Consider the following 9,570-nt stretch of genomic DNA (forward strand, 5'->3'; position numbering starts at 1 on the left):
GCAAGCTCTTCCCTGCTGGAAACAGAGAGCCTCTGGGAATACGATTTGTCATGGCTGAACATTCTTGAGTTGTTCAACTGTCTTTTTCAAAGAAGAAACTTATATTGCTCTCCCTTTTTTTTGTAGGTTTAAAAAACGGGTCTTAATACAACACTTAGAGAGAATACTAGAGGAACTAGATTTCACCAGCCCACCCAACAGAGTTAATCATGTCAACAGCAGATAATAATGAACCAGCCGGACGAATGCGGACCAGGAACGAGTTTGCTGTGCCACAGAAGAGTGGAAGAGGACGAGGCTGCTGCCCTCACCATCTCGGCAGTCAAGTGATTTTACTGTCACAGTCTGAGAAGAAGCAGTGGAGCTTTAACTTTAAGAGCCTGATTCGGCAGAAGCTGGGCTATAACCTTAAGGATTTGCTATGAAAGGTGTGGCTTTTTCCTGTGGAGGGTGCTCTTTGCTCAACAGGCGGAAGAAAATAACCATTGCTGCCCCTCCTGCAGGTGATGAGAATTTACTCATTTGAACGCTGTCATTAGACATTTACGTGCTATAGGCAGCAGGTTGCACTAAAATGGGGCACTGTCAAATGCACACACTGTCTGCATCGTGGAGAGAGCCCGTGTGTTCCTAAAAAAACCCTCCCAGAAACACCTGCACTGGTAAAATTGCATGTTGCCACCACAGAGACAAGGGTCTTGTTCCCAAGAACTGCTAGCCATGCCTTTAAACTTGAGATTCAGTGTAGATTGAGAGTAAAGAAACTGCTATTGTGTTAATGAAAGCTAAAGACAGCCCTGTGACTGTTACCACCTGATGGTCACTAAACAATCTACCTCAGACTCTCTTCTGTTTTGTCTGCAGACATTATGAAAGTGCACCTGAGGCTTCCCAGGTCCCCGACTTCAGTTCTCTTTCATCCTGTGAGGAGGACGGAGATTCTTCAGGTGGCCTTGGCACACGCTGTGCTTTGGAAGCACTAAAAGGAAACGCTTTTAAAAACGTGTATTTTAATGTTCATACAAAAGAGATTATTTTGAACAGTATTGTTACCAGATCACTAATTTGATATTTTAACTGTATAAATTTTTTTGAACATATGTATATATAAAATAAACCATTTTATTAATTTTTAAGAAGTGCTAATCTGAGGAGTCTGTAGCGGGCAGCACTAAGTTCCTCCAGTTGTCTGTTACCAGCAGACTGAGGATATTTTTGTAAAACCAGCTGAACCTGGTCTTTCACATCCTCAAACTCAGCTTGTGGTGTTAGCTGCAGAATGTGTTTGTACCCTGGAGCAGCTGCCCAGGTGTCACTCAGCTTGGCCTCTGGGGTGCACATTTTTACTCAGTTTTGAGGGCCGTAAGTTCCAGTTTACCAAACCCTTGGTTACCTGAGCTGGTATCCTCTCCTCTGTTCCTCTTAACTATTTTGTCCAAAGGCAATTCCATAGATGACAGAACATACAAAGAAGACTGAAGCCACCTGTATTTAATTTTTTTTTTTCTCCCTAAAGCAGTACAGTACCAGTAATGTGCCAGTATGAAGTGGCTCTTGGGACACGTGTGTACTTTCAGTTGTTTGCTCATAACCTCCTCTGATCCTCTAACAGCTTTCTTTAAAAGACAGGTTAAAGTTGTGCTCGTGCTGACTTGTGCTCTTGGCCTAGTAGGGGAAATATCCCAGGGATTCCAGTGGACTGGCCAGGCAGGGAAACAGATTCTCATGGTGAGCCTGTACTTCTCTGTTCCTGCTGGTATTTTTAGTGCAAGCCAGCCTGTGAGACATCTTTTCCATCCGCTCTCAAGCAGTGGCCTTGGTTTCCTTGGAAGATGCAGTTTGACCATTGGAATGGCACCAGTGAAATCCAAGAAGGAAATTGAATTCAAGAAGGAAATGAAATACAGCAGCAGCAAATCTGTCACAGTGTATATGAAGGAAGTGACATAGGAGAAGGCATTACTAAAATTTGCCCTGATTCGTAGAAGTAACTTTTATTCATCTGTGCCGATGAATAAAATTGAATATTTATTTTAAAACCCCACAAATACCTTGAAATGATACAAAGGAGGATTTACTCCTTCAAATTTCATATAGCAGCTGTTTGTCACTGTGATGGACATCCCATGCCAAGTGTTGGACTCTTCTAAGGGATTTTATTTACAGAGGGTCAGATATACTGTGCATACCTTGTTGTAAAATGGCCTGGTTGAATGCATCAAGTTGCATGTAATGTGCTATTCTTGAAATAGTAGGTGATAAGAGGAGACAGATTTCTTCCATATAGTTAATGGCTGTTTTAGTTTTCATCACTGATTCCAGAGACACTCAGTTGATCATTGTGTGTCTGAGCAGGGGCCATATTTTTCACTAGTGACCTTGGCAGTGTGTAAATCTGCTCTTTTGGTGGGATGGAGTTGGCTGCCAAATCAGCTGCAGAGAGCTGGTAACTTCCATGCACTCCTTTGGAATCTTGCACCTCAGAAGCTACAAAATAGTCAAGTACAAGCAGTGGGAATTTTCCCTGATCTCACCATTATTTTATCTGAATAGATTGAATTTGAGTTAGAATATTAGAGCAGCAGAAATCATACAGTGAAGTGGACATGAGTCTCCATAAGAAGGAAGGAAGATGTCCTCAGGGGTTGTCAGTGCAGAGATGAAGAGAAAGGAGCAACAGCAGTTGATGAAGAGCACACACAGCCCTGAATTCCACATGGAAATGTATCATTTAGGAAGCAGCACAGCTGGTTTAAGAAGATTCTTAAAGGAGAGAATTCCTTGTGACCAGACCCCAGTGCTGGATGTGGGTGGGACATGCCTGGACAAACACAGTCCCAAGCTGTGCTGGCACTCCAGGGACAGCCAGGAGAGCCACGCTGGTGTCAGGCCTGGCCTTGCCTGGTACAGAGCACAGCCCAGCAGCAAGAGCTGTGTCACCAGGACTGTGACCTGGGTGACAGCTGAGCCTCTCACAGCAGGAGTGTCCCTCAGCAAGGGCTCAGGAGAGAGGATGGGTCCATTGATGCATCCTGGAATTGGAAGCCATTTGAGCTTTGCTCAAACTTACATGTTTGAGCCCTTGTTTATGTAAGGTTGAAATAATGTGGCACAGTTGAATGTTGGGAAGTAGGGAAGGAATGTGGCTCTGAGTTTCCTGTAAGGAGCACTGTTTAGCAATCTGAATTGACAAATTTAGCATTTGCCTTCCTTGGGTTGGAAGGGTTGTGAGGTACTTTGGAGCCTGGATACCTGTGCGAGTTCTGCTGCATCCATTTTCTGACCCTCTCTTAACTAGGCCTCCTCAGTGTGTGTTACCTTTATTTTTTCCCTTGTAGACATTAAGGGTTTTTCCTCCTAAGCCATGCAGTTCCCAGGCTGGTCACTGTGGCAGGTGTCTGTTGGATGCTGCTGTTCCCACTTTTGGGGTGCAGTGTATTTATTTTATTTATGTGTATTCTTGCCCAGGTTTAACCAGCATTAGAGAGTGATTGTCATCTTCCAAAATAGCAGCTGCAGAGGCTGTTACTGTGCTGTGCTTGACTGTGCTGTGGTCAAGCAATTTTATGTCTCCTTTTGCAGGAAACTGGAAAAAAAAAAAACCCCTCAAACCTATTTTTTTGGTTTTTCTTCCATCTGGTAATTTTCTCCTGGTTCTTCCTCTAAACTGCCTGGCTGAAATGGCAGCAGCATAGGCTGTTGAGTTTCATTTCTTTTGGCCTGTTCTTTAGTATCTACTAAGAAACTTCTGATGGAAAAATACAAGAAATGCATTACCTAACAGGAACAAACAGTTGAAAAAAACCTGTAAAGCTCAATTACAGTGTTTCATACCAGCAACATGGCAACATCACACCTTTAGCAAATGGACTTGAGAGTGCTTGTCTTGAGAATGTGCAGCCTAGTTAAGCAGAAAACAAGGCCAAAGACACTTCAGATCTGGCAGACAGGAGGTTTGGCAGAGATCTGAAGGAAGGATGTTAGTCACTGGAATTAAAAGGAGCTGCTGCTTGCAGGTCTGCAAAAACAAGTTGGAGTCTATCCTAAGTGGAAAAGGAAGAAACTGGAGAAGAAGAATGCCTTGGGATTTAGCAAAAATCTTCTGGCCTGCAGGAATTGTTAAGCTGTATTCTAAATCTGAATCTTGAGATCATTTCAAGGAGGATGGACTAAACAAAAAATGTTGAACTTCCCTGAAATTATCCATTCAGTTGAGCTGCAGCCTGGCTTGTTGTTTCATCACTGAAAGAGTGGCTTGGTTTTGGCATTGGTGTTTTTCTTGTCTCAGTCTGTGATGTGGTGGTGTTTCTTGGTAGTGGCTAAAGCAGCGTGGCAGGAGAGCCCTGTGGTTGTCCATGGAGCTGGAAATGCAGACAGGGGCTGTGGGAAGAGTTGGTGGAAAAGGCAGGTGCTGCTTGTGTGCTGTGGGAGGTGGTTCAGCTTCACCTCTTCTATGTCAGAACCTTCATTTTAAAAGTGCACAAGATGCTTTTCAGGCCTGGGAGCACAGATCTGATGCCTTGAGCAGCTGATTACTCAGGGTTCAGAGGATGGATGTCCCAAGGAAGGAGTTAAATTGTTGTACAGACTTGTACAGCCTTGTGGTAAATGCTGGAAGATGTTTCCATAGGCAGTGGAAGAACTGAGCTGCACATGCCTTCACCCACACAGCTTTGCCAGGAGTGGGGACTGCTGGTACCATGTAAGGAAAATTGCTCTTCACCAGGAGCTGGGAAGTGCTCAAAGCAGCTGCATATTTCTTCAGATTTTGAGCTCGGGATGAAGCTCTCAAACAATTCATATTGAAGTCCAGAAGAATAGTTTGGCCTGGGAAAGGTGGTGGAATGGAAACCTCAGATGAGATTTTTGCTTGAGATGCGATGTTTTTGAGAGCTTGGGGAAGTTTTATCTTTACATCTGCAGTGGGAATTTGATGGCTGTTTCCTAGTCCTGGACCATCTCCAGCTGCAGTGGAAGTAGCTGGATCCTTGGCACTTGGATGTGCTTGCTGTCATCTCCATCACCGTCACTCCTCTAATGCAAACAGTCTTGCATAATGTCCCTTCAAATATTGGACACCTTTGGCAATTTGCTGAATCCCAGTGCTCCACTTGCCACTGCTGAGCAGCTGGTAGGAGGAACAGAGCTTTTGGGAATGATCCCCGTGGTGTGTGCTCATTTACAAAGTACTTAGAGCCGAGCCCTGCAGGATGCTGAGCAGGAGGAGAGGGTTATAAAGCATTTTGGTAGTTGTCAGGGCAAAGCTCTTTTTGCATGGTCAGCCTGTTTCTTGTCATTTACTCCAGAGCAGGTGTATATTTTAATGTTAAATTGTATTTGTAAATATTTAATATGTAGAATATATCAGAGGTTCTTTCTTTTGTAAAGGATGAAGTTGGGAGACCTCCCCCCTTGCTTCATCTTGCAGCTGTTACCCATGTGCTTGTGCAGAGGTGGCCCTTGCAGAGAAGGATGCTTGGCTGTGCTCAGGTTTTCCACAGGGAGGGACTGCTCTGGAACCATCCCAGGTCCTGGATCAGTGTCAATAGGCAGGCAAATGGAGCTGATTTTTGCTGGGTTTGTGGGAATGCACTTGCTGTTCCTTGAGGTGGTGGTAGGAGTGTGAGCAGTTCCTGTCTGGGCACAGCTTTGAGAGCTGAGGAGGCTGTCGGGGTACTGGGGGTTTGAGCAGCCACAGGTCTGGTCAGGGCACGCTGCTGTAGTGGCTGCCTGATCCCTTGGCACTGGGTGTCTCAGGGATCAAGGGTGCTTTCCTAAGTAGGACAGAAATAAAAATGAGCCCTGTTCCCCAAGACTAGAAAGTGATTAAAAAAAAAGGCATTTTGCTGATTGCAGATGATTATAATGCAGCTGTTCGACAGTGACATCCCAGCCATGGAAAAATAACATTGATTCTTTGAGCTGTTTTCCAGTCTGCACAGCATATTAAAACCCTTCATGCACAGCTGGCACATTTAACTTTGATTATGTTGTTGAAGTGACTGATCTGAGAGCAGCCTGGATCCCAGTTGCTTGCAGAATTTGAAAATAAGATTGTTCCAATTCATCTGCAGTTGGTTATTTTGGAAGAGAGACAAGCTATCTTGAGCACTTTTAGGGCTGCTAATTAAAGTCTTGTGGCTCTCCTCTGAGAGTGCCTTTAAAGATGGATGGAGGGACTTACCCAAGGTCATATAGTGTGTCACTAACAAAGATAATTATAAAATCTGTGCCCTAATTTGGTCTTGCACACTTGAATTATTTCCCTGGTGTGGACAATCCCACCACAAACCAGCACACTGGCTGCTGGGCTCTTGTACATGTCAGTGGGCTCCTTTTTCCCTGTGCTCTCCCACCTGCCAGCTGGGTCTGGCATGGGAGCAGTGTGAGGTGGAGGCAGGACAGGCTCCCTGCTGCTTCCACACTGAGGTGGCTGCAGTGGGTGCCTTTTGGCTGGAAGTGTGCTTCTGGAGCTGGAAAAAAGCAGGAGCTTGGAAAGGAAGGTAGGAGGACTGCAGAGAAGCTGCCCAAGCCTTTTGGCACTTGTGGTGGTGCTGCCTCTTTGTTAGAGTTTGGCTTCTGACCTGAGCTGCTCCAGCACCTTTCCTTTCCCAGCTCGGTGGAAGCACATTTTGAAATTCCACTGGCATCCCTGGGCTCAAGGCTCCTCCCTCTGCACACACAGAACTTAGAAGCTGCTCTCCAAAATGATCATTAGTGGAAAAGGAGGCGGTGGAGGACTCGGGAGCTCTGGAAGAGGCTGTTTTAAGTGTATCCCATCCATCCACCCCTCCCGCAGGAGTTGTGTCAGAGAACAGGAATGCCAGGAGCTGGATGTGGGCAGGGCGTGCTGGGGCTCGGTGAGCTGGGAGGGCTCTCACCGAGCTGCTGCTGCTGCTGCGGCAGCGCCTGCGGCTTCCAGCAGGTGAAACGGGGTCACAGCGACTCCTGGGAACGGGCTGTGAATTCCCGCAGGAAAGGCAGCTCCCGGTGAGTCACGGCCCCGGCTGCGATGGGAAATGGTTGCTGGATAATAGGTTGAGCCATGGTGGTGGCTTTTCTTCACACATCAGGACCCTGAGGAGGCTCTGACCTCGTGGGGCAGCTGAAAGTTGTTTTTTTTGTCTGGGTTCCAGGTGGTCAAAGGTGAATTCTTGCAAATGTAGATACAACAGGCCCTCCTTCCCAGGGTATGCCTTGCACCCCTGGCCCTGGTGTACCCACTGTTGTAGGGAGAAGGGGTTGTGAAGGTAAGGAGATGAAAGGGACAGCTCTTGCTATGATAGGAAAGCAGAAAGAGGTTGAAAACCTGTCCCTGTTATGTTCAGGCACGAGGTGGGAGCTCTGAGGGACTGAGCAGTGGTGAGTTTGGGAGGTCAGTGCTGTGCTCAGCGTGAGGCTGGTGTGGGGCCCTGCGAGGGGGCTTCTGCTGATGGAGTGCTCTGCTCTGTCTGGAGCTCATCTGTCCTCACTCACTTCTTATTTCACTGCTCCTGTTTTGACTTGCACTTCAGCTCTGTGGAGCATCCCATTGCTCTGCTCCTCAGTGTGCTGGGGTTGAGCTTCAGGTCTGCCCCTTTCAAGCTCTGCAGCTGCTGCCTGAGCACAAGAAGCAAATGCAGAGAAGAAAGTGCCTTGAGACTCCCCTGCCCAGTGCTGCCATGCTGGGAGACAGCTCAGGCTGTTCCCATGGTTGTTTGTCCTCCCTGCCAGCCCAAGGCAGCAGTATGGCCATAGCTGTGCTTGGCCACCAGCAGAGCAGGGTTTTAAACCAGCCCTGGTGCATTCTGTGGGATATGTAGGGTATGTGGGTCCCTCCCATGGGAGATGAACATGGGGCTCACTCTGCTGTGGATTTCCCTTTGTGTTCTGAAGCTGCTGTATTTAAACAGGTATGGAAGGAGCAGCTTGGCTCCAGCTTCAGAGTGGTGATGGTGACTTTGAAATGGTGCCACTATCTCTAAGGTCCCTCAGCAGGGATCTGTGTGTGACAGGAGGCTGTAGAGCAGCATGGTGGCCTTGGGCAAGGATGGGGCATTATCTGACCCCTTCTCTCCCCTCCATGTGCTTTGCATTGTGCTGGGGAAGTGGTGCCTCACTGGGGGCTCACCCAGGCCTTGGAGGCTTCAGTCCAGGGAGTGACAGCCTGGAGTGGATGTGGGGAACAGGAGTGGAGTCCCTCTCTGGACTGCCTGCCAAACTGACCTCTCCAAAACTGCTTTGGGCTGCGTCCTGTTTTGTGCACTTCTGCATCTGGGATGGGGAATAAATCACTGCTTCAGCCTTTGCTGTGCACAGGGGATGCTCCTCCTGCATCCTGCACTGGAGCAGAGACCTCCTGGGGCAGGGACAAGGGATTCTGGAGCAGCCTGTGGCTCTGGGGACATCAGCACTGGCCTTTTGTGGCTGGTACTGAACTGCTCTAAAATACATAGCAGAAATACTGTGGGGGGAGGAAGGGAATATTTTTTTCCCTTCTATTATTTTTTTTTTCTGAAATGCAAAGTGAAGTGCCCCTGCAGCATGGTCTGCCTCAGGCAGATCCTGGGGAAACTGGTTCAGCCAGCACCAGTCTGGGCAGAGAGGGCACTGCCAGTGCTGGGTGCTCTGCCTGGCAGCACTGGGGTATGAACTGGGAATAAACATCCACATCTCTCTGTCTGGGGGGCTGTGGGTTCCCCAGGACCACTGGCATAGGGTGAGCCATTGATAATCCAAATGTCACCTTTTATTTCTTTTTTTTCCATCTCCCTTCCTATTAGAATGGCCTGGGAAGCTGTGACACCACACAGCCTGGGTCCCTGCCAAGGAGCCCTGGGGCTTGTGTTCCTGCTCACACTGCCAGACTCCCGGCTGCCTCACTGCTCTGTGAACTCCCATTTGCCTTTCTTGGCTGGAAAAAGGATTAAGTTAGCAGGACAGGAAAATTAATTCGCTGCCATTTTAAGGACGTAGCTTTCGTCGCAGTCTGAAGTATTTGGAAATGGCATTGTGTCACTGAGAGCAAGCTGGGGTTGATGAAAAGGCTTTTACCTGCTGGAATATCAGATTTATTTCCGCCAGGGTTCTGCCCCTGGTGATTATGGCTTCAAGGTGAACCTCAAGGCCAAATCCAAGGAGTGTTTTGCCTTTGCTGTTAGTTCTGGCTGTGGAAAGCTGGTACCAAAGTCTTTTCTGCTTGTTTAACATTCAAAATAGCCTTGCTTTGCCCTTCCCCTCTGCAGGCAGCCTGCCAGTTTGGCACAGCATGGCTGGGACAGCAGGGAACTGCAGAGCTGCAGCTTCCCTGCCTGGCTGGGGGCTTCTCACTGGGAGCCTGGGGGCAGCCCTGTGTCCCTGGATGCTCTGGGGTGAGCCACAGCCTTCCCAAATTGTCTGGTGGAAATCTGCTGCTGTTGGTGCAGGTGGCAAAAGGGAGTAGAAATAGTGCCACTCTTGGTGAGGGGCTGTATCCAGCTGGAGGATGTCCCCACAGTAATGTCCTTGCTGAAGGTGTCAGAGGTGGAGAAGGGCAGATCTGCTGCAGTGTGGTGAAGTGTGAGAGAACCTGAACCGTGGGAAGCGAGTGAT

General features: G+C 47.9%; 1 protein-coding gene across 3 annotated transcripts in view; it reads left to right on the forward strand.

Moving 5' to 3' along the window:
- The window catches only part of LOC136562555 (integrator complex subunit 6-like), a 40,036-nt gene extending 38,897 nt beyond the window's left edge, over window positions 1–1,139 (forward strand). For 2 of the 3 annotated variants that reach the window (XM_066559457.1, XM_066559458.1), the window contains one exon: window positions 127–1,139. In XM_066559457.1, the coding sequence (XP_066415554.1) occupies window positions 127–226 (100 nt within the window). In that variant the 3' untranslated portion in view covers window positions 227–1,139. The remainder of the gene's footprint in view (window positions 1–126) is intronic. The other variant, XR_010784525.1, reaches the window with a different exon arrangement.
- The last annotated feature ends 8,431 nt before the right edge of the window (window positions 1,140–9,570 follow it).

Source organism: Molothrus aeneus, chromosome 14 (assembly GCF_037042795.1).
Source record: "Molothrus aeneus isolate 106 chromosome 14, BPBGC_Maene_1.0, whole genome shotgun sequence".
In the NCBI taxonomy this organism is placed as follows: domain Eukaryota; kingdom Metazoa; phylum Chordata; class Aves; order Passeriformes; family Icteridae; genus Molothrus; species Molothrus aeneus.